This window comes from Aethalodelphis obliquidens, unplaced genomic scaffold, assembly GCF_003676395.1.
Source record: "Aethalodelphis obliquidens isolate GAN/ISIS:26980383/991018 unplaced genomic scaffold, ASM367639v1 scaffold23, whole genome shotgun sequence".
NCBI lineage: Eukaryota > Metazoa > Chordata > Mammalia > Artiodactyla > Delphinidae > Aethalodelphis > Aethalodelphis obliquidens.
In genome coordinates, this window is record NW_020837967.1 from 16,201,203 (window position 1) to 16,227,028 (window position 25,826).

Sequence of the window (25,826 nt, forward strand, 5' to 3'; positions counted from 1 at the left end):
AAGGGACGGAGGGAGGAAGGAAGGGAGGGAGGGAGGGAGGAAGGAAGGAAGAAGAGGTAATAAAAGAAGTCAAGAAACAGAAAGGAGCACAGGGGCTGTCTAGAATCTCCCTTTCCTAAACATTTTTTTTTTTGCGGTACGCGGGCCTCTCACTGTTGTGGCCTCTCCCATTGCGGAGCACAGGCTCCGGACGCGCAGGCTCAGCAGCCATGGCTCGCGGGCCCAGCTGCTCCGCGGCATGTGGGATCTTCCCGGACCGGGGCACGAACCTGTGTCCCCTGCATCGGCAGGCGGACTCTCAACCACTGCGCCACCAGGGAAGCCCTCCCTTTCCTAAACATTTTAACTTGCACATCTATAGAGGACTTAAGAAGTTACATAGTACAGTTACGGGGTTTACAATGCATGGAAAATTATACAGGTGATTTTTCCATGTTTTTAAAAGTCCTTCTATAAACAAATTTGATTTTAAAAAATCCTTTCTAACCCTCCCTCTTTCAGGAATCACTGAGCTCCTTCCTGCGCCTTTGGAGAGGGCTGTTCCCTCTGTTTCACCCCCTACTTCGTTCCTGTAGTTCAAGTGCTCCAATCAGTCAATCAATCAAGTGAACAATCAAGTGGTTTCCTAACTGGTTTCTCTACCCGGAGCCTCTCCCTTCTTTCAGTTAAGTCCACCCTCCCGTCAGGCGCATTTTCCCCAAAACACAGCTTCATGATGTCACCACGGCTCAGCAACTTTTGCGGCTCTTTGCTTTTCCGAGCAAGTTACACTAGTTATTCAACATATTCTATAAACCAAATTCAGTCGACATTTTCAGTTTTTCAAATTATCGTTTTCCTATTTTTGACTAATTTCCTTCAGTCACACTGGGCCACTCCTGTCCTCTGGCTCCGCTATTCCCTCCCCTTCCTCCCCCTTTCCACATGCTAATCTCTCTCCCTCTTCGGTGCTATTCCCAGACGTTCTGGTCCCAAGTAAAACCTCACCCTCTTCTCTCTAAGACGATCACAGTCCTAAGGAATCATTCCTTCTTTGGATTTCTTTAAGCTCAAGGAAACAGTCTTGTGTGGAAAGAACCCCTAAAGTTCTTCTCTGGGTACCGAGCATTAAAAAAAAGAAGGCCTGAATAAGTTCATGGCAGAGTAATAATATAATGATAAGTATAACTTTGTTACACTTATGATACAAATGATAAGTAAATTTGTTGATTGAGAAATTGTGATTACTCTATGAGAAGGGATAACTTAGCTGATGGCTTGTAACAACACTTGCAACGCAGATATTCACCCAAAGCATCTGCCATCCCAGGCAGATACTTATTGCAGTTTCAGACTTTCTTCTACCACCATTAATAAAAGGACCCACTCACTGTTAGGTGTCTTTTCCTTTTAAGTTTTTTTCCCAGCTGGTGTACATTCTGCATGATGGAAACACTCTGAAGGGCCTCTGAATTTTTTTTTTCTTTTTCCTTTTCTTTTTTCAGCCACTCTGCCTGGCCTGCGGGATCTTAGTTCCCCGACCAGGGATCCAACCCGCGCCCCCTGCATGGGAAGCACGGAGTCTTAACCATTGGACCACCAGGGAAATCCCTGAAATTTATTTTTAAAGTTCTCTCAAACTCTTAATGGATAGCCTTTTCTGAAAGGCTGAAGAAAGGATGAGCAGAGCATGCCATATGAATGCCTTTATCCTTTTAAGGAAAAGGAAATTCCAAAGGTTAAGTGAAATTCTTTTCATCCTCCACTCTCAGGTGTGTAGCACTCACCAACTCCGTCTAGCCTGGACTCCCGTGGAACACTGAAGCCCTTCTGCTTCTACAGAGAGAATGTCCCCTCACTCGACATCACTCATCCAGTTCAACCAAACCAGCTGGTTCATCGTCCTTCCGTGTGACCAGGTGGGCTTCTATTTACCCTTTACTTCTGCCATGTCCGCCCGTTCCCAAACTTAACTGAAGACGTCTTTCTGATTTCTATCTAAGAGAAAGAGGAGCCTGCACTCACTCGATCACCAAATACTTATTCCGACCTGTTGCAGACTAGGTACCATGCACAATGCTGGGATAGAATGGTCCCTGCCGCCATCACACTGACATCCTGGTGGGGGAAATAGGCAAGTAAAATAAATAAGCCCCAAATAAACACCGGAAATTATGGAAAAGGCTTCAGTGGAAACAGGGTGGGTATAGAGACTTAATGGAGAATGTGGGGCGGGGGGACGGCTAGAGGGGAAGAGCTTGTGCTCATTTCAGACCGAGAGTCGGGGAAGGCCTCCCTTACACGGGAGCCTTTAGGCTGAAATCTGACGGATAGGAGGAATGTGGATTCCAGGTGGAGGCCACGGCTTGTCCGAGGTCTTGGCAGGAAGGAGCTTAGCCAGCGTGCTTACTGCACTGCGAGGTGGAGGTGAACGCTGTACCGTGATGCTGGGAGGGAGACAGGGCCAGATCACGCGGGTCTTTGAGGCTGTGATAAGGAGGTCGGACTGTAATCTCAGAGCACTGGGTTGCCAGGTAAAATACAGAACATCCAGATACATCTGAATTTCAGATAAAGAATAACTTTTTAGTTTACGTGTGTTCCAAATATTGCATGGGACATACTTATGCTGAAAATTTATTCATTGCTTATTTGAAATTCAAATTTAACTTGGCATCCTGTTTTTTGCTTTGTTTTTTGTTTTTTTTTGTTTTTTTTACTAAGTCTGACAACCCTAATTGACAGGCTGCTGAAAGGTTTTCAGTAGGCAAGTGATGTGATCCAATTTGTATTTTAAGAAGATCCCTTTGACTGCTTCTTGGAGAATGGTTTGCAGGATGGCATAGTTAAGTGAAGGTAAGTTCAGGGAGACTGGTTAGGTTTTCACAGCAGCTCAAAAGAGGGACAGAGCTAGTCTCGCCCTAGAGACTAGTCTTCTCAAACTTTAATGTGGATAGGAATCATGTCCGGGATCTTGTTAAAATGAAGATTTAATTCAGTAGATCTGGGGTGGGATCTGAGAGACTACATTTCTAATAAGCCTCCAGGTGGCGCTGACCTTGCTGGTTTCTAGACCAAGGGTCAGCAAACTATGGCCCATTGGCCAAATCTGGCCTGCCGCCTGTTTTTGTAAATAAAGTTTTATTGAAACACAGCCATGTCCATTGGTTTCCACTTCATCTATGGCAGCTTTCTGCTTTCATGCTATGATGGCAGAGTGAAGTCGATGAACAGAATACTATATGGGCCACAAAACCGAAAAATATTTACTATTTGGCCCTTACCTGGAAAGTTTATCTGATGCCTGCCCTAGACCACACTTTGAGTAGCAAGGTCTACATTTGGATGGTTACCATGGAGATGGAGAGACATAGGCAGATTCAAGATATATTTGAAAGCACAGAGTGTGGTCTACGTTGGTTCATTAAACATTCCCTTCTGACATGAGCCTAGGGACCCTGAGCTGCATGTCGAGACAGCTGAGAACCTGGTTATCAGTGGTGATTCATCTTGAAAACATTTACCCAAGAAGCCCAAGGTGTTCTACTCGGCACACCTCTGAATGTATATAGAAATGCGTCTGTGCACACACGGAGAGTGGAAAGACACCGCATAACAGCACCGGGTAACCTGGACGAATCAATTGTCATGTGAGCAAAAAACTGAAGCCCATTCCTGTTCGGACTTACTGCTGGCTGGTTTCCACTTTTCCTACCTCAACTTCCATGATCTCTACTTTCTCATGATGGGGGTGGTCTTTGCAGTAACTGTAGGTGAGGAAACTGAGGCACAGCCTTGTTACCTCCTCTGCTCACTCCACCCCCAGTAAGAAACGACCCTTTCCTCAATCTCCTCTCTCTCTCTTTTAAAAAAATGATAACCTTTATCCTATGTCTTAAAGGAAGGGAATATCCAGTGCTCACTTAAGAGGGAAAATCACTTTAAAACAAAATAGAAGAAAAACGCGGGGCGGGGGGGGCGAAAAAAAATAAAAAATAAAAAAAAATAGAAGATGATTTTAGAAGGCAGGAGAGAAAGACTACACTTTTTCTGTGCACAGTTTTTCTTGGCATTCCTTTGGGATTCTTAGAGTTGCCACATTGACATCTTCCATGGTAAATGCACAAGGTACGATAATTCTCTTGTGTAATAAACTTACAAGGCAGTGTCATACAACAAAGCACTAAAATGGCTTATCATTTAAAGACCACTCCAGGGTTGTGAGAAGTTATGAATTTCTGGAAATTGCTTTGAGTATTTTATCTTTCTAGGATAAAATACTCAAATATCAAATAATATTTTATGCACTGATGTAGTAACATTAAATGGTGGCCATGTGACACATACATTAACACCAACAAGTTAATTCCAGTTTCTGCGGGGCACAATTTCCTACTAGATAGCAATTTAACACTCAGATGCTATGCTATCTTCCGAGGAGAGGGAAGTAAGCGGTTCTGTAGTTTGTCCTTGTGGCTCTGCAGTGTTCCTAGTGTCATTATACCTTTCTTTAAAATTAAATGTGGCCGCTCTTTCTTTCCCCATGTGGGCATTGCAAAACAATAACGACCGCAAATATGAGAGATTAAGCTTGTATAATAGACTGATCCGTTTTACTTAGAAAGCTGAAGTTGCTCAGGGATAATGAATACAAGATACGTCAGCGGAGGTGAACACAAACAAATTCTGTGTCGCTTTCGTTCGCGGCAAACCTTGCATTTCAGATCACATTTGCACAAAGACCATCTGCTTGGTGAAACAACTCTTCCTTCCCAAATGCGTGGATTTATGTCAGAATCCAAACAGTTTTTCACTTTATCATTAAGCACTGGCAGGTTTGGAACTCCAAATTGACATCGGAGGTGTCTGCCTCATAATCTCCTGGGCTACGTTCTTTTTAATGGGGGGAAGAAAGGCAAAGTGCTGAAAAATGAAAACAATCTCCAGATATCCTTTTTTTATTCCCTGCCTAAATTTTAAACATTTCCACAAACCTGTTTTAATGTCTTACTGAAGTGCTTAGGTGCTGAGGCACAGATGAGAGGAGAAAAGCAGGCAAATAAAGGAAAAGTCTTCCCTTTCAGAAGGTACCTGAAAGGGTGAGTAGGAAAAGAAAGGGAAAGAGAAGGAATGCTAAGGGGTTTTGTAATGTGAGGTTGTCTGAAACAAAATGCAAGGAAGCTTGGAGAGGAAAGATTCGGTTCGCATCAGGTCTTGGAAGCATGATAGAAGGAGTGTTTTATAAAAGAAGAGATCATTAAAAGGATTCACACATCCATTTGCATGAATTAGCAAACCTGGGAGAGTGCCTAAAATGGACTACAGTGCTGACCTGAAATGAAGGTCACTGATTTCCCCGCAACCTCAATGCCTCAGTGTACACAGAGCATAGTTACATGAACGAACCTTTCCAGCCAGTGTTGAGAGATCATCACCTCCAATTATCTGCATCTCGCCCATGGACTGGTCATTCTAAAAGAAAAAGGGGAGACAACATTTTACTGTACAAGAAAACCTTTAAAGCACGTTTCCCTGTCTACCCGGCCAGTGGCGAGACTGCGCCTTACAAATATAGCACAAATAGCTGGTACAGATTCATGGTTGCCTATGGTTACCAAGAGCCACTCTCCTGCCACTGTGCTTGAGACAAAGCACTCTAATGGCTGGCGGGCGAGTCTGTGTGGAGAGGGCATGGAAGGAGTAGAGAGAGGACAAGCAAACCTAATTTTGGGACAAAAAAACCATGGAAGGTGCCTGCAGCTATTCTGAGACAGATGGAACTGGAGGAGACAGTCATGCTCCTGGACTTCCCTGGGGTGAGGGGGTGGCTACGGGAGCCCCAGGAGGGGCCTAGCATTTGTCAGCTGTGCCAACGGGCCTCAGTTACAGCCCTGCAGTGGGGAACAATTAGACTGGCTCCCAGAGAGGTTAGAGACCCCCTCTACTCCCTACCAGCGCTGGTCTAATCCCTCATCTGGTGTTGAGGGCAGTTCTAACAGGCCAAGGCTCAAGAACTATTACAGTCAGACCTTCAGACGTGGATGATGAAGCCTTAGGAACTTACTGCAGTTCCAGGAATATAAGACCCAGAACCCCATTCAGAAGACGTTATCACAGTACCTTGTAATAACATATAATGGAAAAGAATCTGAAAAAGAATATATATATCTGAATCACTGCCGTACACCAGAAACTAACACAACATTGTAAATCAACTATACTACAATTAAAAAAAAGACTTTTCACTCAAATCCTATTAGGGGTTATGAGCATTCCTTTTCACAATATTTATATACAGGACATTATCCTGTCCCAATCAAACCTCACACACACACACACACACACACACACACACACACACAATGAACAAAATATGGATTGTTCCTTAGTATAAATATCACAATAGAATAACATGGGGGCAGAATGGGAAAGAGAGAGCAGGCAGCTTGTTTTCTGGCCTTGCAAAGAGGCATTAAAGGAACCGAAGCAGATATCCTACAGGCAACTGGTTTCATGACCAAGCAAGACTGCTGCGATGTTGCAGTCCCTTCATCCAAACAATAACCTAAGTGAGAAGACACCAATAGAGGGACCAGACGTACACTGTGCTGAACCAGGAAACATCTCCAGTTACTGCTGCGGACAGCTGTTGCTTTGGCTAGTTCACTGCTTTTCTCCCTTATTCTGGCAAGAAGGTCCTGCTTCTTTCCCGGGAGAGTTCATTCCATTTGGTTCAGGTGGAGCCAGGCCTTACCTCTATAAATCAGCTATGCCCGAAGCTATAACCAACCTTGAACTTTCCAGCTACTTAAGCCAATTCATTCCCTTAAAGAAATTTTCCCTTGGGTTGGTTTGAATTGGATTCTGTCACTTGCAACTGAAAGTCTAGACCTAGAGTTACTTTGTCATAGCACTGGTCATCCGGAAAGGGAAACAAAAAAAAGCCAACCAACCAATATAACAGTTTTACCAATGAAGCAGCCTTTTATTTTTTTACCTTACTGCTCAAGAGAAAAAAAAAAAAAAGACCTTAAAACGTTCTTACTTCCACTTTGAAAGCATTCATTCCTTACTGCAAAGGAGTGGAGACAATGGTTGAAGTGGCCCATAAGTTAGATAAAACCAATAATTTTCTTCTTATGGGAACTGATCTTAAAGGAGAAAATCAAAGGCTAACCAGAATTCGCTGATCTTTCCTGTTTTTGTACAGGCGTTATGTAATCATATATTCACACGCAGTCATGTCAGCAGGTTGAGAACTTGTCAAAAATGTCAAAGGAGAAAATTTTCTTGTCACTTCTAGAGGTGCTGAGATAAGAGGAGTTAATATAGGGAGAATTTCTGTGTATTAGATTCACACATGGTAATAGCAGCAAGAAAAGTAAAATTTCAGTGTCTCCAGAGGACTGAGGTATGCAGAATTGGATGGAACAACTAAACCACAAAGTTTGATGTAAAAAAATGAGACTTATACTCTGCTAGATCAGAGTAAATTTCACAATAATTCTACTATTATCATCTCTATTCAGAAACAAAAACACAACACATCAGAAAGCTGAATACAATGCTCTAAGTCACACATTTAGTGTGTTTTCAAGCAAGTCTTATTTCAGAAGGCCTCACTTAGTCCAAGCTTATAACATATTTTTAATATTAGATTTGCCCTTAATTCATCTGGAATTTATATCTTCCAAGTGTGTATATGGTCAATTGTCCTAATACCATTTATTGAATTGTTTATGTTTTTCCCTACTGGTTTGAAATGTCATTTTTATCATATCCTTCATTCTAATATGCAAGGATCAATTTCTATATACTTCTGTTTCATTAACCAAAAATGTCTATTTCAGCATCAAAACCATACTGTTAAATTATTATAGCTTTTTAGTATGTTTTAGTGTCTGGTAGAGCAAGTCCCAATTTTTTGTTCTTCTAAAAAGTTGTCTTGGCTACTTTTGCACATTTATTCTCCTATCTGGTGGGCTGTTAAGAAGATCAAATGAATTAATACACACAGAACATTTAGAACAGAGCCTGGCATATGGTAAGCACTCAGTAGATGCTAGCTGTGACTGGTTTCTTCCCTTTCCTCCCTCCCGCCCTCCCTTTCTTTCTTCCTTCCCTCCCTCCCTGGAAACAATCACCCCTCAATCCTCCCTAGTACACTGGAGTCTGGAGCTCCCTGGTTTAATGACTCTGGAAAATATGTCTGGGATGGAGAAGGGCAATTAGAGGTCCAACTTCTCCATTCATATGCTTCCCATTGCCTTGCTGCATCCAGACCATTCCTCACTCTACCTTCTAAGAACCTGGTGACAAACTAGTAAGCCTTTCAGGAATCCTGTGGCCTGATGACTCCTCTCTACTCTTTGAAATCAGCCTCCATAGACATTTAGATTTTCAGTTTTTCTATTTTGCTGAGTCAATGCCCTTCCTTAATCAGTTTTATCACCTAAAAAACAACACTGACATCTCTTGCCCACTGAGGTCTTCTCCCTTTCCTCTCGTCCTTGTGGGTATATATATATCTTGTTTATTTCTTTACTGTCGTTTCGCTGGGGTTTCAGGAAAAAAAGGAGTTAACTGAATGCATTCAATTCACTGTGTTTAACCATAACATTTTTCTAGTGGTTCAAAAACATCCTTATATTCCTAGGATTGATTTTTTTTTTTTTTTTATACCACTGGTTTTGATTTGAAACTATTTTCTTTGGGATTGTTCATCTGATCTTCGTAAGTAAGAATGACCTACAATTTTCCTTTCTTTTGCTACCTTTGTGGATTTTTAAACCCAGTTATACAAGCCTCATATGAGTTGGGTGATTCTTTGTCTTTTTTTCTATATGCTAGAAAGGTCTGTATATGGGTGAATGTATCTATTTTGCTAAGGTTCAGTAGAGCTCAGAATAGGTATTATTTAATCCCCAATTTACAAACAAGGAACTGGACGCAGCAAGAGTCTGAGTAACTTGCCCAAAGAGGTACTACTAGTAAGTGAAGGAATCCAGTTCAATTCTAGAATTGCCTGAATTGACATTATTCTTGTGTTAATCACCCCCCGTCCTCCACAATACCCCTAGAAGGTAGAAGTAATAGTACATCTCTGAGAGTAACATGGAGAAGAAATTGGGTCCTGGTTATACTAATGTAGTAAAATATATAAGCTGAAATGGCTAGGAGAAATCTACATCTTGAAAGAAATATTGGTAGCTGTTGTGTGGATTTATTTAAACAGCAAAGGAAGTCTCTGACGTATAGTTCAGGCATCCTCAGAAAGAAATATATTGGAAATTTCTAGTTTAGGTGACCTGATCTCCAGGTGCAAAAAAGAGCTCAGCAGGTATGGTGACTACTCAAACAAGAGAATGTGGACTGTTTAGATAATGCTTAGGAAAAAACATAACCGAGGAAGAATAAATATCCTGAATTCCTTTTGAGGAACCGGAAGGGGAAAAGTAAAGAAAACAAACAAAAGAACCACTCTCTCAGCCATTCATTTCCAAAGTCAGAGCAACTTGCTTCATTCAGAATCTATACACGCAAAGGCTTTCTCAACATGCTCCGCCCCCACAGATGCCTTAACTTCGCTTTTTCCCTCTTCTTTTCAGCCTCATCCTCCCTCTCAGCTTTTCTCCTGTGCTCAGTAAGGTCATCAGTACTATATCAAATGGATAGAGAGGCAAACCCCAAACCAAAACAGTTCATTATAAGAAGCTTTAATGATGAAACCGGAGATCTTCTAATGAAAATGTTGCAAACTGTTGAAAAATTTTTCAAAAACTCTAACATTGATACCAAGTCAGATAACAAGGACAGGTGAATCAGTTCCAGTGTTTTCTTTTTAACCAGCTGTTGATGTAGGGTGTGGGTCCCCGAGTCCTTTAAGCAGCCTGGGGTCAAAGTAGAGGTCACAGGGCAGTCAGAGCTGGTGGCTTGTGTGCCTGTCCCTTGCTTCACCCAGAGCAGCTCCTCTTATCTCTGTTATATTAACTGGGTTCAAGGTAAGATGATGGCGGCCAAAAAGTTTGAAAACCCTCATGTCAATATTTTCTTCCTTTGAAATGGACTTGCCTTCTTTTCAGTTCTTGTTCATTTAAATATCCATTTGTTTCTGGGATCATTTTTGTTTAGAAACTCATTCTTACAACCTATGTGGGTGAATTGTGAGAAAGGAACATGGTGACTGGTGAACAGGCAGCCGGTGTCCCCAGGTCCCCTGGGGACCAGACTTCCTGGGTTCCAGTCCCAGCCCCACCTTCTCTTAGTTGTATGACCTTGAGGAAGCTACTTAACCTCTCAGTGCTCCGCTGTCCCTGTCTATAAAAAGAGTATGTCAATAGTTCCCACCTCCTAGGATTACTGGGAGGAGTAAATGAATTAATACGAATTCAGCACTTAGAAAAGTGCCTGGCGTGTAATAAGCAGTTCCTAAAGTAAGCCTTGTCTTCTCATCATCTACTTTTAGTCTAAGAAACTTGCACATCTACCTGAGTTCCCTAACATTGACTTTGTGACGATTCTTCGTTCAGTTCACTGAGCACACGACTGCTATGTGAATGCCTCGTGCTCTGAGGTTAGGGTTTCTGAGGCTGACAGCCACCCATGAGGCATGTGGTTAAGAAGGACTCATGGCCTTCTGTTGTCACTTTGCATCATGGCTACAGTCTTGATTAAAAACAAGCTCACTTGTATGGTCCTTTGGGGTTTCTCAGTGACCTCTCCCCAGTTCCCAAGCTGTGATGTCTGAATCTTTAAAGTAGACCATTTCATGGGTATAATAAGCATCATTCCACTCTGCTGTTTTCATCTTTCTCCTCAACAGACAGAAGCCACCTGGAGGTGATGCTCAGATCCACTTTTGTCCTTATCAGCTCTTGTCTGTACTCTGTTGGAGCCGTTTATAGTCAGTAAAGAGTTAACCTTGAAATTGCTTTACAAGATGACAGCAGAAGATCTGTAGTAGAACATGAGAATGGGGCTTCCCTGGTGGCGCAGATGTTGAGAGTCCGCCTGCCGATGCAGGGGGCGCGGGTTCGTGCCCCGGTCTGGGAGGATCCCACATGCCGCGGAGCGGCTGGGCCCGTGAGCCATGGCCGCTGAGCCTGCGCGTCCGGAGCCTGTGCTCCGCAACGGGAGAGGCCACAACAGTGAGAGGCCCGCGTACCGCAAAAAAAAAAAAAAAAAAAAAGAGAGAATGCATGGCTGGTTTCCTGAAAATTTTCCCAGGCCTGGCTCCATTTTTGCCTTGGGGATCATGAGATACCCCAATTCTTTCCTTTAATCCACCACCTCAGCTTAAGGTAGTTTAAAATAGATTTACACTACTTGTCAATAACAGAACCTTGACTAAGGTTTCACACCAACTTACAGGAGAAGTCAATATTTGCAAATTATGATAAATATTATTAGGGACAACTTAGTGGTGACACATCATCACTCATCACTGAGGGACACTCATCACTGTGCTGCATGAGACCCTAGACTTCCCGGCACACATCGTACTGCTTCCTCCTCCATGTCTTAGCTCGTGGTTGCTCCTGTCACGCCTCCCCATCTTTCTTCACAGGACTAATTCCTACTCTTCCTTCAAGACTCAGTTCAGGCGTCATCTCTTCTAGGAAGCTTTCCAGGAGTCCCCTGGACGTGATGTGTCCCTATAACACTCTATGCATGTCTGCATGTCAATAGACCACGTCCAACGGGAATTTTCTGTGAATGCAGCAATTGCTAATGGCATGAGGACTTCAGCACATACAGCTTTATTTGCATCCTAACTGCACCCCCAGTGGCTGGCACATTGTGGCATCCAGTGTTTGCTGAGCTACACTGAAGCATCTGCGTACGTGTTTGCTATAGTTTTAATACTTCTTCCTCTACCCATGGGAGACACTAAGTGTTCTCAGGCAGCACTTGGTTTCTCTTGCTTTAAGTTCTTTCTGCAGCTGTCCAGGAGACGGAAGGAGCTTACTGCCCAACAGAGACAGAGAAAAAATAAAAACTATAAACAAACACATATGAGAAAATATCTGTAAAGCTCAATTGAAAGGGGCACAAATGAAACTGACTTGAGTAACTTGCAAGATGGGAAGACTGAAAGAACACAGAACCTCCTCTGTGATGTCTGAATGATTCCCACCCAAACTATGCTTTCTTTCTTCTAGTGTTTTATTATCTCAGTTATCAAAGAGCCTTCTCGGTACTTTGAAAAATCTAAATGTGAAAATCCATGTGAATTCTGAACATGAAAATTATGAAAATATGAATTAGTAAGGTATGTTAATATCAGTCTTTCATTTCATGATTAGTAAAGGATACATTTTAAAGCCAAACTAGCATTTTAACCCAGAAAAAAATATGTATATGTTAGCACGTACAATTTAGGTCATTTGAAAGAACGCATACGTTTTGTATTTCCCGAATTTGGTGTGTAACTTTGCAAGCAGGATGAGACTTTATTCAAGGACAAAATGGCCTTCTGTGTAATGACAATGATTTATTGCTCTATTGTGATTGGTATTCCACACCACCCAGTCTCTAAGAGGAGTACTGGTTAGCTCAGAGTAATCCCCACCCAACAGAGAAAAGCTCTTTTCTTTATGAGAAATAAAGCAATCTTGGGTCAGAAGAAGCGACCACAATGATGAGAAGCTATAGGCTGGTAGGAATAATAAAGGGTCACCAAGAAAAAGGAAAAAGGGAGTAGAAGGAAGAAAATGGACCTTTACTTCAATTTATTTATAAAAGACCCCAGGAAAGAGGAAACTCAGTTTAAAAACAGATTCGGTGACTTTGCTTTACATGGACTCTGAAACCTTGAAGCAGGATATCCTTCTGTTTTAAACCTCGGTATGGATTTGTTGTTTTGGTTTAAATTATGTTTTTAAATTATGAGTCAGAAAGAAAAACAAGTTGAACCCTTGACACAACTCAATGACCCCAAAGGACTTCAGTAAAATCTATGTTTTCAAATGTGGATGACCATATCCCAGTGGTGACTATTTCTTTTTTTTTTTTTTGCGGTACGCGGGCCTCTCACTGTTGTGGCCTCTCCCGTTGCGGAGCACAGGCTCCGGACGCGCAGGCTCAGCGGCCATGGCTCACGGGCCCAGCCGCTCCGCGGCATGTGGGATCTTCCCGGACCGGGGCACGAACCCGCATCCCCTGCATCGGCAGGCGGATTCCCAACCACTGCGCCACCAGGGAAGTCCGGTGACTATTTCTTGAAAGGTCATTTTCTCCACACAATTTTTTTTTCCCTAGATAACCCAGGGGAGATTCATAATTATAACTTTTAAAAAAAGAACCAAATGGAAATTATTTTTCAACAGTAAAGAAATCTTAAGCCAGCTCTCACAGACCTGTTTTAAGATTGCCAGGGGATGGGACGGTGGACAGGAAGGGCCAAGGGAGAGGACTGGTGGCACATCCTGCGCCAGGGAGACCTCCAAAACACACATTGCTTTCTGGCATTAGACTGGATCTGCCTTTGCTCCCACCCAATTGTACTCTGGGTCCAAAGGGTTCTGCTTCCTCGTGTGACTTCTCAGCTCAAAATATTTCTGCAGTTGCCCATGCCTGCAGAATGAAGTCTCATTTTGTCATCGCAATGGGCCAGGCCAGCCTTAGAGCCAGGCAACAGAGGTCTTGCACATCACAAATACCAAAACACAAAGACATTTGCTTTTTTCTTTTTGGTCTTAAAAGGAAGCTTTGGGGGAGAATTCTGGAATAGTTTGAGCTAATGAGAATTATGCAATAGGGACATGTGTGCTGAACTGGGCTTTTCCTCCCACCCCTGACCCTCACAGGGCCAAATCTGTGGTGGGGCAGGTGGTGGTGGCCTCCCTTGGGAAGCCAGACAAAGAGGCACTGGTCTATTTTCCAGGTGGCCCTAAATCACCCAAAGCAGGTGCCTCAGAGGCTGGGCTCCCCAGATAACTGTTCTCTCCCGCCTCTCTGCTCAGGAAGTAGGGTCTCCGAGGCATGTGAGTTGGAAAAGAGAGGCATGAAGAATCTCGCTGCCCCAACTCCCTGGAAAGCTTAACCCGGCCAGTCCCATGAGGGTTCCGGCAGACTCGGTCACCATCCAGGAGCTGGTCCTGGGCCCAACTGGTGCCCCACCCTGCCTAGCAGGTACACGGCTCTGCTCGGGCTTGTAGGCTGCAGGGGTGAGCGCCGCTCCTGCAGCCTCCAGCTCAGGTGATCTGGCTAGAAACGTGAGCCTGGCCACAGACAAGGCTGTAAAGTTTCAGAACCTTACCTATTTAGGTATATGCTATGGGAATCTCCATTTGTTCACTTGCCCTGGGCCTCATACACAGTAGGGGCAAGACGAATTCTGAGAACCATTCACCGAGTGCCAGGCGCTACGCTAGGGCCATTGCTTACACGAATCCTAACGACGTCCTATGAGGTGTGATCCAGCCATTGCGCTACTTGGTACTTACCTGCGGAATCGAACACTTCGGGGCATGCAAAAACCTGCACCCTGGCCACTGTGGAAAACAGTATGGAGGTTCCTCAGAAAACTAAAAACAGAATCACCATATGATCCAGCAATCCCACTCCTGGGCATATATCCAGAGGAAACTATAATTCAAAAAGATACATGCACCCCTATGTTCATAGCAGCACTATTCACAGTAGCCAAGACATGGAAACAATCTAAATGTCCATTGACAGAGGAATGGATAAAGAAGATCTACAAACACACACTTACACACACACACACACACACACACACACACACACACACACACACACACTGGAATACTACTCAGCCATAAAAAAGAGTGAAATAATGCCATTTGCAGCAACATGGATGCAACTAGAGATTATGATATTAAGTGAAGTAAGTTAGAGAAAGACAAATATTATATGATATCACTTACATGCAGAATCTAAAATACAACACAAATGAACCTATCTATGAAACAGAAACAGAATCACGGACAGAGAATAGACTGGTGGTTGCCAAGGGGTTGGGGGAGGGATGGAGTGGGAGAATGGGGTTCGCAGATGTAAGCCTTTATATATGGAATGGATAAACAACAAGGACCTACTGTACAGCACAGAGAACTACAGTCAGTATCCTATGATAAACCATAATGGAAGAGAATATTTTTAAAAAGAATATATATATATATGTATAACTGAATCACTTTGCTGTATAGCAGAAATTAATGTGACATGGTAAATCAACTATACTTCAATAAAAAATATTAAAACTGAAAAAAAAAGAATTAAGGAAAAACTTGCACCTGGATGTTTAGAGCAGTTTTATTCACAACTGCCAAACATGGAAGCAACCGAGATATCCTTCAGTGGGTGAAGAGACAAACAGACTGTGATACATCCAGACAATGGAATATTATTCAGCACTAAAAAGAAATGAGCTGTCAAGCCATGAAAAGAAGCTTAAATGCATATTACTAAGTGAAAGAAGCCAATCTGACAAGGGTATATATTGTATGATTCCAACTAAACTACCTTCTGAAAAAGGTGAAACTACGGAGACAGTAAAAAGATTGGTAGCTGCCAGGGATTCAGGGGGAGGAAGAGATGAAAAGGCAGAGCACATTTTTTAGGTGATTTTTACGGTCATGAAAATACTCTATGATACCATAGTGATGGATGCATATTATTACACATTTATCTAAACCCATTAGAATGTACAACACCAAGAGTGAACCCAGTGAGAGCTGCCATTTCTTCTCCTCCGGGTCCGTTTTTGAGTGACATCCTTTCACAAGTGTGGTCCTTGTCATCAAGGTGGTAAAGACCAGTGCCCATCACTGATCCGGTAGTAGTTTCAACAGGTGAAGAAATCAGCCTGGCTGGTGTCATACGCGGTCTTCACCATGGTCTTCACCACATGCCAAGCTTGCGGAATCTTGGTTCCCAGGCTGGAGGTTGGGCCCGAGCTCCTGTGGTGGAAGCTCCGAGTCCAAACTGCTGGACTAACAGAGAACGTCAGACCCCATGGAATATCAATCAGAGTGAGGCCTCCTGGAGGTCCGCATGTCAGCACCAGGACCCAGCTCTATTCAACTGCCTGCAAACTCCAGTGCTGCACGTCTCAGGCCAAACAACCAGTAAGACAAGACTACACCACCACCCATTAAAAAAAAAAAAGAAACGACAAAAAAATATGTTACAGATGAAGGAGCAAGGTAAAAACCTACAAGACCAAATAAATGAAGACAAAATAGGTAACCTACCTGAAAAAGAATTCAGAATAATGATAGTAAAGATGATATAAAATCTCAGAAACAGAATGGAGAAAATACAAGAAACATTTAACAAGGATCTAGAAGAACTAAAGAGCAAACAAACAGTGATGATCAACACAATTAGTGAAATTAAAACTACTCTAGAAGGAATCAATAACAGAATAACTGAGGCAGAAGAATGCGTAAGTGAGCTGGAAGATAAAATGATGGAAATAACTACCAGGGAGCAGAATAAAGAAAAAAGAATGAAAAGAATTGAGGACAGTCTCAGAGACCTCTGGGGCAACATTAAATGCACCAACACTGGAATTATAGGGGTCTCAGAAGAAGAGAAAAAGAAAGGGTCTCAGAAAATATTTGAAGAGATTATAGTCAAAAACTTCCCTCATATGGGAAAGGAAATAGTCAAACAAGTCTAGGAATCACAGAGAGTACCATACAGGATAAACCCAAAGAGAAACACGCTGAGACACGTATTAATCAAACTATCAAAAATTAAATACAAAGAAAAAATATTAAAAGCAGAAAGGAAAAAGCAACAAATAACATACAAGGGAATCCCCACAAGGTTAACAGCTGATTTTTCAGCAGAAACTCTGCAAGCCAGAAGGGAGTTATTTAAAATGATGAAAGGGAAAAAGCTACAACCAAGATTACTCTACCCAGCAAGGATCTCATTCAGACTCGATGGAGAAACTAAAACCTTTACAGATAAGCAAAAGTTAAGAGAATTCGGCACCACCAAGCCAGCTCTACAACAAATGCTAAAGGAACTTCTCTAAGTGGGAAACACAAGAGAAGAAAAGGACCTACAAAAACAAACCCAAAACAATTAAGAAAATGGGAATAGGAACATACATATCGATAATTACCTTAAATGTAAATGGACTGAATGCTCCCACAAAAAGACACAGATTGGCTGAATGGATACAAAAACAAGACCCATATATTTGCTGTCTACAAGAGACCCACTTCAGACCTAGAGACACATACAGACTGAAAGTGAGGGGATGGAAAAAGATATTCAATGCAAATGGAAATCAGAAAAAAGCTGGAGTAGCAATTCTCATATCAGACAAAATAGACTTTAAAATAAAGACTATTAGAAGAGACAAAGAAGGACACTACATAATGATCAACGGATCAATCCAAGAAGACATAACAATTGTAAATATTTATGCACCCAACATAGGAGCACCTCAATACATAAGGCAAATGCTAACAGCCATAAAAGGGGAAATCGACAGTAACACAGTCATCGTAGGGGACCCCACTTTCACCAATGGACTGATCATCACAATGAAAATAAATAAGGGAAAACAAGCTTTAAATGACACATTAAGTAAGATGGACTTAATTGATATTTATAGGACATTCCATCCTAAAACAACAGAATACACTTTCTTCTCAAGTGCTCAGAGAACATTCTCCAGGACAGACCATATCTTAGGTCACAGATCAAGCCTTGGTAAATTTAAGAAAATTGAAATTGTATCAAGAATCTTTTCCGACCACAACCTTATGAGACTAGATATTAATTACAGGGAAAAAAAACTGTAAAAAATACAAACACGTGGAGGCTAAACAATATGCAACTACATAACCAAGAGATCACTGAATAAGTCAAAGAGGAAATGAAAGAATACCTAGAAACAAATGACAATGAAAACACGATGACCCAAAACCTATGGGATGCAGCAAAAGCAGTTCTATGAGGGAAGTTTATAGCAATACAATCCTACCTCAAAAAACAAGAAACATCACAAATAAACAACGTAACCTTACACCTAAAGCAATTAGAGAAAGAAGAATAAAATAACCCCAAAGTTAGCAGAAGGAAAGAAATCATAAAGATCAGATCAGAAATAAATGAAAAAGAAATGAAGGAAATGATAGCAAAGATCAATAAAATTAAAAGCTGTTTCTTTGAGAAGATAAACAAAATTGATACACCATTAGCCAGACTCATCAAGAAAATAACGGAGAAGACTCAAATCAACAGAATTAGAAATGGAAAAGGAGAAGTAACAACTGACACTGCAGAAATACAAAGGATCATGAGAGATTACTACAAGCAACTATACGCCAATAAAATGGACAACCTGGAAAAAATGAAAAAATTCTTAGAAAAGCACAACCTTCCAAGACTGAACCAGGAAGAAATAGAAAATATAAACAGACCAATCACAAGCACTGAAATTGACACTGTGATTAAAAATCTTCCAACAACAAAAGCCCAGGACCAGATGGCTTCACAGGCAAATTCTTTCAAACATTTAGAGAAGAGCTAACACCTATCCTTCTCAAACTCTTTCAAAATATAGCAGAGGGAGGAACACTCCCAAACTCATTCTACGAGGCCACTATCACCCTGACACCAAAACCAAAGATGTCACAAAGAAAGAAAACTACAGGCCAATATCTCTGATGAACGTAGATGCAAAAATCCTCAACAAAATACTAGCAAACAAAATCCAACAGCACATTAAGAGGATCATACACCATGCTCAAGTGGGGTTTATTCCAGGAATGCAAGGATTCTTCAATATATGCAAATCAATCAATGTGATACACCATATTAACAAACTGAAGGATAAAAACCATGTGATAATCTCAACAGATATAGAAAAAAGCTTTCAACAAAACTCAACACCCATTTATGATAAAAACTCTCCAGAAAGTAGGCATAGAGGGAACTTACCTCAACATAATAAAGGTCATATATGACAAACCCACAGCCAACATCATTCTCAATGGTGAAAAACTGAAACCATTTCCTCTAAGATCAGGAACAAGACAAGGTTGCCCACTCTTGCCACTAATTGCTCAGCATAGTTTCAGAAGTTTTAGCCACAGCAATCAGAGAAGAAAAGGAAATAAAAGGAATCCAAATCAGAAAAGAAGTAAAACTGTCACTGTTTGCAGATGACATGATACTATACACAGAGAATCCTAAAAATGCTACCAGAAAACTGCTAGAGCTAATCAATGAATTTGGTAGAGTAGCAGGATACAAAATTAATGCACAGAAATCCCTTGAATTCCTAAACACTAACGATAAAAAAAATCTGAAAGAGAAATTAAGGAAACACTTCCATATATCACTGCAACAAAAAGAATAAAATACCTAGGAATAAACCTACCTAAGGAGACAAATGACCTGTATGCAGAAAACTATAAGACACTGATGAAAGAAATTAAAGATGATACAAAGAGATGGAGAGATATACCATGTTCTTGGATTGGAAGAATCAACATTGTGAAAATGATTGTACTACCCAGAGCAATGTACAGATTCAATGCAATCCTTATCAAACTACTAATGGCATTTTTCACAGAACTAGAACAAAAAATTTCACAATTTTTATGGAAATACAAAAGACCCTGAATAGCCAAAGCAATCTTGAGAAAGAAAAACGGAGCTTGAAGAATCAGGCTCCCTGACATCAGACTATACTACAAAGCTACAGTAATCAACACAGCATGGTACTGGCACAAAGACAGAAATATAGATCAATGGAACAGGATAGAAAGCCCAGAGATAAACCCATGCACATATGGTCACCTTATCTTTTATAAAGGAGGCAAGAATATACAATGGAGAAAAGACAGCCTCTTCAATAAGTGGTTCTGGGAAAATTGGACAGCTACATGTAAAAGTATGAAATTAGAACACTCCCTAACACCATACACAAAAATAAACTCAAAATGGATAAAAGACCTAGATGTAAGGCCAGACACTATAAAACTCTACGAGGAAAACATAGGCAGAACACACTATGACATAAATCACAATAAGATACTTTTTGACACACCTCCTAGAGAAATGGAAATAAAAACAAAAATAAACAAATGGGACCTAATGAAACTTAAAAACTTTTGCACAGCAAAGGAAACCGTAAACAAGATGAAAAGACAACCCTCAGAATGGGAGAAAATATTTGCAAATAAAGCAACTGACAAAGGATTAATCTCCAAAATTTACAAGTAGCTCATGCAGCTCAATATCAAAAAAACAAACAACCCAATCCAAAAATGGGCAGAAGACCTAAATAGACATTTCTCCAAAGAAGGTATACAGATTCCTAACAAACACATGAAAGGATGCTCAACATCACTAATCATTAGAGAAATGCAAGTCAAAACTACAATGAGCTATCACCTCATACCAGTCAGAATGGCCATCATCAAAAAAATCTACAAACAATAAATGCTGGAGAAGTGTGGAGAAAAGGGAACCCTCTTGCACTGTTGGTGGGAATGTAAACTGATACAACCACTATACAGAACAGTATGGAGTCTCCTCAAAAACCTAAAAATAGAACTAGCATACGACACAGCAATCCCACTACTGGACATATACCCTGAGAAAACCATAATTCAAAAAGAGTCATGTACCAAAATGTTCATTGCAGCACTATTTACAATAGCCAGGACATGGAAGCAACCTAAGTGTCCACCGACAGATGGATGGATAAAGAAGATGTGGTACATATATACAATGGAATATTACTCAACCATAAAAAGAAAGGAAATTTGAGTTATTTGTAGTGAGGTGGATGGACCTCGAGTTTGTCATACAGAGTGAAGTTAAGTCAGAAAGAGAAAAACAAATACTGTATGCTAACACATATATATAGAGAGAGAATGTAAAAAAAAAAAAAAAATGGTTCTCATGAACCTAGGGGCAGGACAAGAATAAAGACACAGACTTAGAGAATGGACTTGAGGACATGGGGAGGGGGAAGGGTAAGCTGGGACGAAGTGAGAGAGTGGCATGGATATATATACACTACCAAATGTAAAATAGATAGCTAGTGGGAAGCAGATAGACTTAGGGAGATCAGTTTGGTGCTTTTTGACCACCTAGAGGGGTGGGATAAGGAGGGTTGTAGGGAGATGCAAGAGGGAGGGGATATGGGGATATACGTATGCATATGGCTGATTTACTTTGTTATATAGCAGAAACTAACACAACACTGTAAAGCAATTATACTCCAATAAAGATGTTTAAAAAAAATTGAAAGGCAAATCATTATGATACAGAGTGAAGAACGCACTTCTTAAATAAAACACCATAAAGAAAAAGAAAAAAAAGAGTGAACCCTACTGTGAACTATGGACTTTGGGTGATGATGATGAATCAATGTAGGTTCATCAGCTGTAACCCAGGTGCCACTCTGGTCAGGGATGTTGAAAACGGGAGAGGTAAGTGTGTGTGGAGGTGGTGGGTATACAGGAACTCTCTGTCCTTTCCCCTGGATTTTGCTGTGAACCTGAAACTGCTCTAAAATATAAAAAAATCTTATGAGGCAACAGGTAACTTAAATAAAGTGTAAGTAATTTTGCCAAAGGTCCCACAGCTGGAAAGTGATGGAGCTGAAGACAGAGCAGAGATTGACCCTCTGTCTTGCTCCAAGGCCTCCATCTATCCAATACGTCCTACAGAAGCGACCTTTCTGTGTGACTTGCCCCTTTACTCCTTCTGCACATGAATCACCTGGGCAGGTTGTGATCCCGTCTGGGGTGGGGCCTGACAGCCTGCATTTCTAACGAGCTCCCTGGCAACAGGGATGGGGCAGGTCCAGAGGGGACACTCTGAGTTGTCAGGGTCTGTGTTCCACCCACACCAACCTGCTGCCTGAGTTCAGGGCACACCCTGCGTTTTATCATCACCGGTGTCTTACTGATGCTCCCTCCACCAAGAGTGTCTTTCTGCCACACCTCTGCTTGTCAAAGATCATAATCTCCCTTAGATATACAAATTAAAGTCTACTCTCATGATCAATCATCACCTGACCCTCGCCCACCCCCGCCAACAGCCAGAGTCACTTTCTCCCTCTGATGTGCTTCCCTCATCTTCAGCGCTATTTCACGCCGCGCTTGCTTCTTCCTTGTTAACTGGCGTCTCCCTGCTCGTTGGCTGTGCATCTGTTCACTTCTGCTGTTTTGAAAGCATCTTGAGGAGAGGGACTCTCTTTCATCTTTATAGGTTCCTTAACACTGAGCAGGGCTTTGTATGCAGAAAGGAACATGACCCTCCCTTGCCCCCTTCCTTATCTTCCTGATATTGGCCCTCTCTTCTATCAAATAGGACAGTAACACCCACACATTTGGATTGTTGTGAGGTTTAAATTCAATGTGATACGTAAAATGCCTCACCCACAGTAAGCTCCTGATAAGTATTTATTGAACTGGATTTTCCTCTTTTATTATCTGAACAAGGAAAGGACGTGGGCATGGAGGGGAGTTAATGACAGAGCCAGGCCTGGTACCAGGTATCTTAACCTTTATTCTAGTCTAGTCATTTTTCCACTGTATCAAGCTCTATTTTGGTTATGTGAGTAACTCCCAGTCATTCGTGTGACTAAAATTTATCGCTATTTACAGAAGAAACCTAGAATATTGTTTCCTGGTTCACATTTTCTGTACGATTTCACTGGCTAAAGTTCAGAGAGAGCTTACAAATAAAAGACACTGATGTATCCTCACATCTTGGTAAACGATAAAGTAACATATTTAATATCCATCTATAATGTAATGGTATATCTATGTAACTCAAAACAACCAAAGTTAAAAATAGGAAATGGTTCCAGATTAAACATGATCACACAAGAGAAAATGAATGATTATGATCAAACAGAGTGATTACCTTCACCAATTACTCACTGGGACACCTTGGCAAACTCACTTGATTTCTCATTTACTTCATCTGGAAAACGCACACACTACCAACCGCCTTACTCGCTTCTCAGCGTTCATGTGATGAGCAAAAAATTGCCAATTTATGCAAATGCTATGAAAAATATAGCAAACTTTCTATGTGCAAAAAATCATTCACAGTATCTTCGTGCATAATCCTGAGCTGAGGGGAAAGGCAACGTATAGAAAGTGGAAGACTTGGGGAGGACCAATTATTAAGTATTTCGTCTACTATTGGTACTTTTTAGATTGATGGTCTTTGCTCCACGTATCTAAATGAGACAGACGTGAGTCATATGTGAGGAGGCTGGAGAGCAGAATGCTTCTAGGGCCACCTTCCCTTTTTCAGAATAAGAAAAGATGGTTTATTTGATGTAGGCATGTTGATTGGCAGTGCAGGCTTGCAAATTCCTTCGGTATTGAGTCATGTCTTCAAAACTGGGTGGGGCGCTGAGTTATGAAGTTTTTTTCTTTTCCTCTGGAAGCCAGGGCTTGGAAGTAGCTGAAGAGGTCATGTGAACTAAATTGGGTGGTCTCGGGAAAATTCCGTATAAACAGCATTGCTCATCTAAAAGTAGCCCAAAACGCTGAACATCTGTCTGTCCATATAAAACAAACAGAACCTGGACTCCACTAATGTGCCTGAGGAATAAATTATTCTCTAATAAATGTTCTTATAATCACAGTGGAGAGGAAGGTCGAGGACAGCAAAGGAAATGAGCCTCCGCTGCACCGATCTGTTGGGGAAGCCTGGAGGAGGAGTGAGAGGAGGAAGAAGTCCACAGCTGTGTCTGATGGAAGAGAGGCCGTGCCTTCTCTAAAGATGGGGCGCGTAGAGGCTCCGGGAGGGTACCTTATTCTAGACTGCCAAGGAGAATGCCAAATCACCCTGGGAGGGGGCTTTTGCTCTTAGCTTTTGCCGGATGATCCAAGGACAACTCAATGAGACATTCAACTGAGCTCTAGACCCAATGACCTCTGTGCCCTGAAGGTCACAATGTCCCCATGACATGGGCTACTGAGCTCCAGCAACTATGGAACAGGGCACTTGAGCTGTCGGGTTTTTGCATCCAGATATTGCAAATGCATGAAATACCTACTTTTCTCTACCTTTGCGCTGTTGAATATTTGCTGTCATTGGCTGATGAGCACAAGGGCCCTTGTTTTTGTTTTTGGTTTTTTTTTTTGCGGTACGCGGGCCTCTCACTGTCGTGGCCTCTCCCGTTGCGGAGCACAGGCTCCGGACGCGCAGGCTCAGCGGCCATGGCTCACGGGCCCAGCCGCTCCGCGGCGTGTGGGATCTTCCCAGACCGGGGCACGAACCCGTGTGCCCCGCATCGGCAGGCGGACTCTCAGCCACTGCGCCACCAGGGAAGCCCAGGGCCCTTGTTTTGTAAGGGGAGAAAGAGAAGTCTGATTGACTCAGAGGTGGTGGGGAAGAGAGAAGAGGAGGCTGGAGGGTGATGTGGCCTCTGTTCCCTGTCTGGCTCCCTGGACTGCATTTGAGCCCTGCTGCTGAAGGACTGAACTGCTTTCATTATAGACTGTAAGATTCTTGCAGGGGTGAGAGGTCTGAGGCACGGTAGGCTCAGAATTGTCTGGGGCGCCCTGCCTCTGTGAGAAACCTGGCCCGGCCCTGGGACCCAGAGGGTTGGCACTCTCACAATAGGGCCCATTAGCGAAGGCTTCACTAACGATGCTAGAAGAGGCTTCTCGGGCACAGACTGAGTAGGGGCTGACCGGGGAGGCGGCAGATGCGTTGTGGTAAGTGCAGCTGACAGACTGATTTGTGTACCCATGTGAGGACCCATTTGGGGACCCTCAGAAATCACTGAAGATTACATTCTTCATTGGGCAGATGGGAAACGTTCAACCCCAATTCAATGAACTTTCGGCGTACTCATATGTGGATCCAATTTTGTATTTACCGACTGGTAATGCCAAAGGTCAAAGCGACATAGAAAATGACATTTGGGTTTTGGAAATTTCAGGTACTTATTTGGCATTTATATAATCTTCCTCTGGCTATGCCACATTCATTTGCTGTAAAAGTCACAATGTCTTTAACACAATGGAGTTCGTGAAGCTATTTCCTAATACACCTTGCTTTCCTAATTTTAAAAAATGTTAAGGCAATGATTTTTATTACTGTTGTAGCTTCAAAATTTCATTATACTTTGGATAAGGCTCTGCGACTTCTGTTTCTTGTCAAGACAGAATAAAAAAGACAAGATTTACTCTCTTGCAAGTCACACAAAGTTTTTGGTTTCCGAGTGCATATACAAACTATGTTTACACTATATTGTACTCTATTAAGTGTGCAATAGCATTATGTCTAAAAAGATTTAAAAATACTTTATTAAATACTTTATGAAAAGTATTACTTTATTTATAAAAGTAATACTTTATTAAAATTTAAAAATACCTTAATTTAAAAATACTTTGTTCCTAAAAAATGTTAACCTTCAGTGGCCTGTAATATTTTTGCTGGTGGAGGGTCTTATTTCAACATTAATGGCGGCTGACCTATCAGGGTGACGGTGGCTGAAGGTTGGAGAGGCTGTGGCAACTTCTTAAAATGAGACCACAGTGACATCTGCCGCATCGATTGACTCTTCCTTTCAAGCACAATTTCTCTGGAGCGCGCAATGCTGATTGATAGCATCTTACCCACAGTAGAACTTCTTTCTAAACTGGTGACAATCCTCTCAAACCTTGCTGCTGCTTTATCAACTAACTTTATGTAATATTCTAAATCCTGCGCTATCATTTCAACAATTAAGTTTGCCATCTTATAGGGGTGCAGTTCACGGTGCTTCAAAATAATTCAATAGTAACATCAAAGATCACTGATCACAGATCACCAATAACAAGTATAATGATATGAAAAAGTTTGAAGAATTATGAGACTTA

At 41.8% G+C, this 25,826-nt stretch overlaps 1 protein-coding gene across 7 annotated transcripts in view; it reads right to left on the reverse strand.

The window, feature by feature from the left end:
- The window catches only part of PRTFDC1 (phosphoribosyl transferase domain containing 1), a 92,913-nt gene that overhangs the window by 12,764 nt on the left and 54,323 nt on the right, over positions 1–25,826 (reverse strand). For all 7 annotated transcript variants that reach the window (XM_027121864.1, XM_027121867.1, XM_027121865.1 and 4 more), the window contains one exon: positions 5,386–5,451. In XM_027121864.1, coding sequence (XP_026977665.1) covers positions 5,386–5,451 — 66 coding nt within the window. The remainder of the gene's footprint in view (positions 1–5,385; positions 5,452–25,826) is intronic.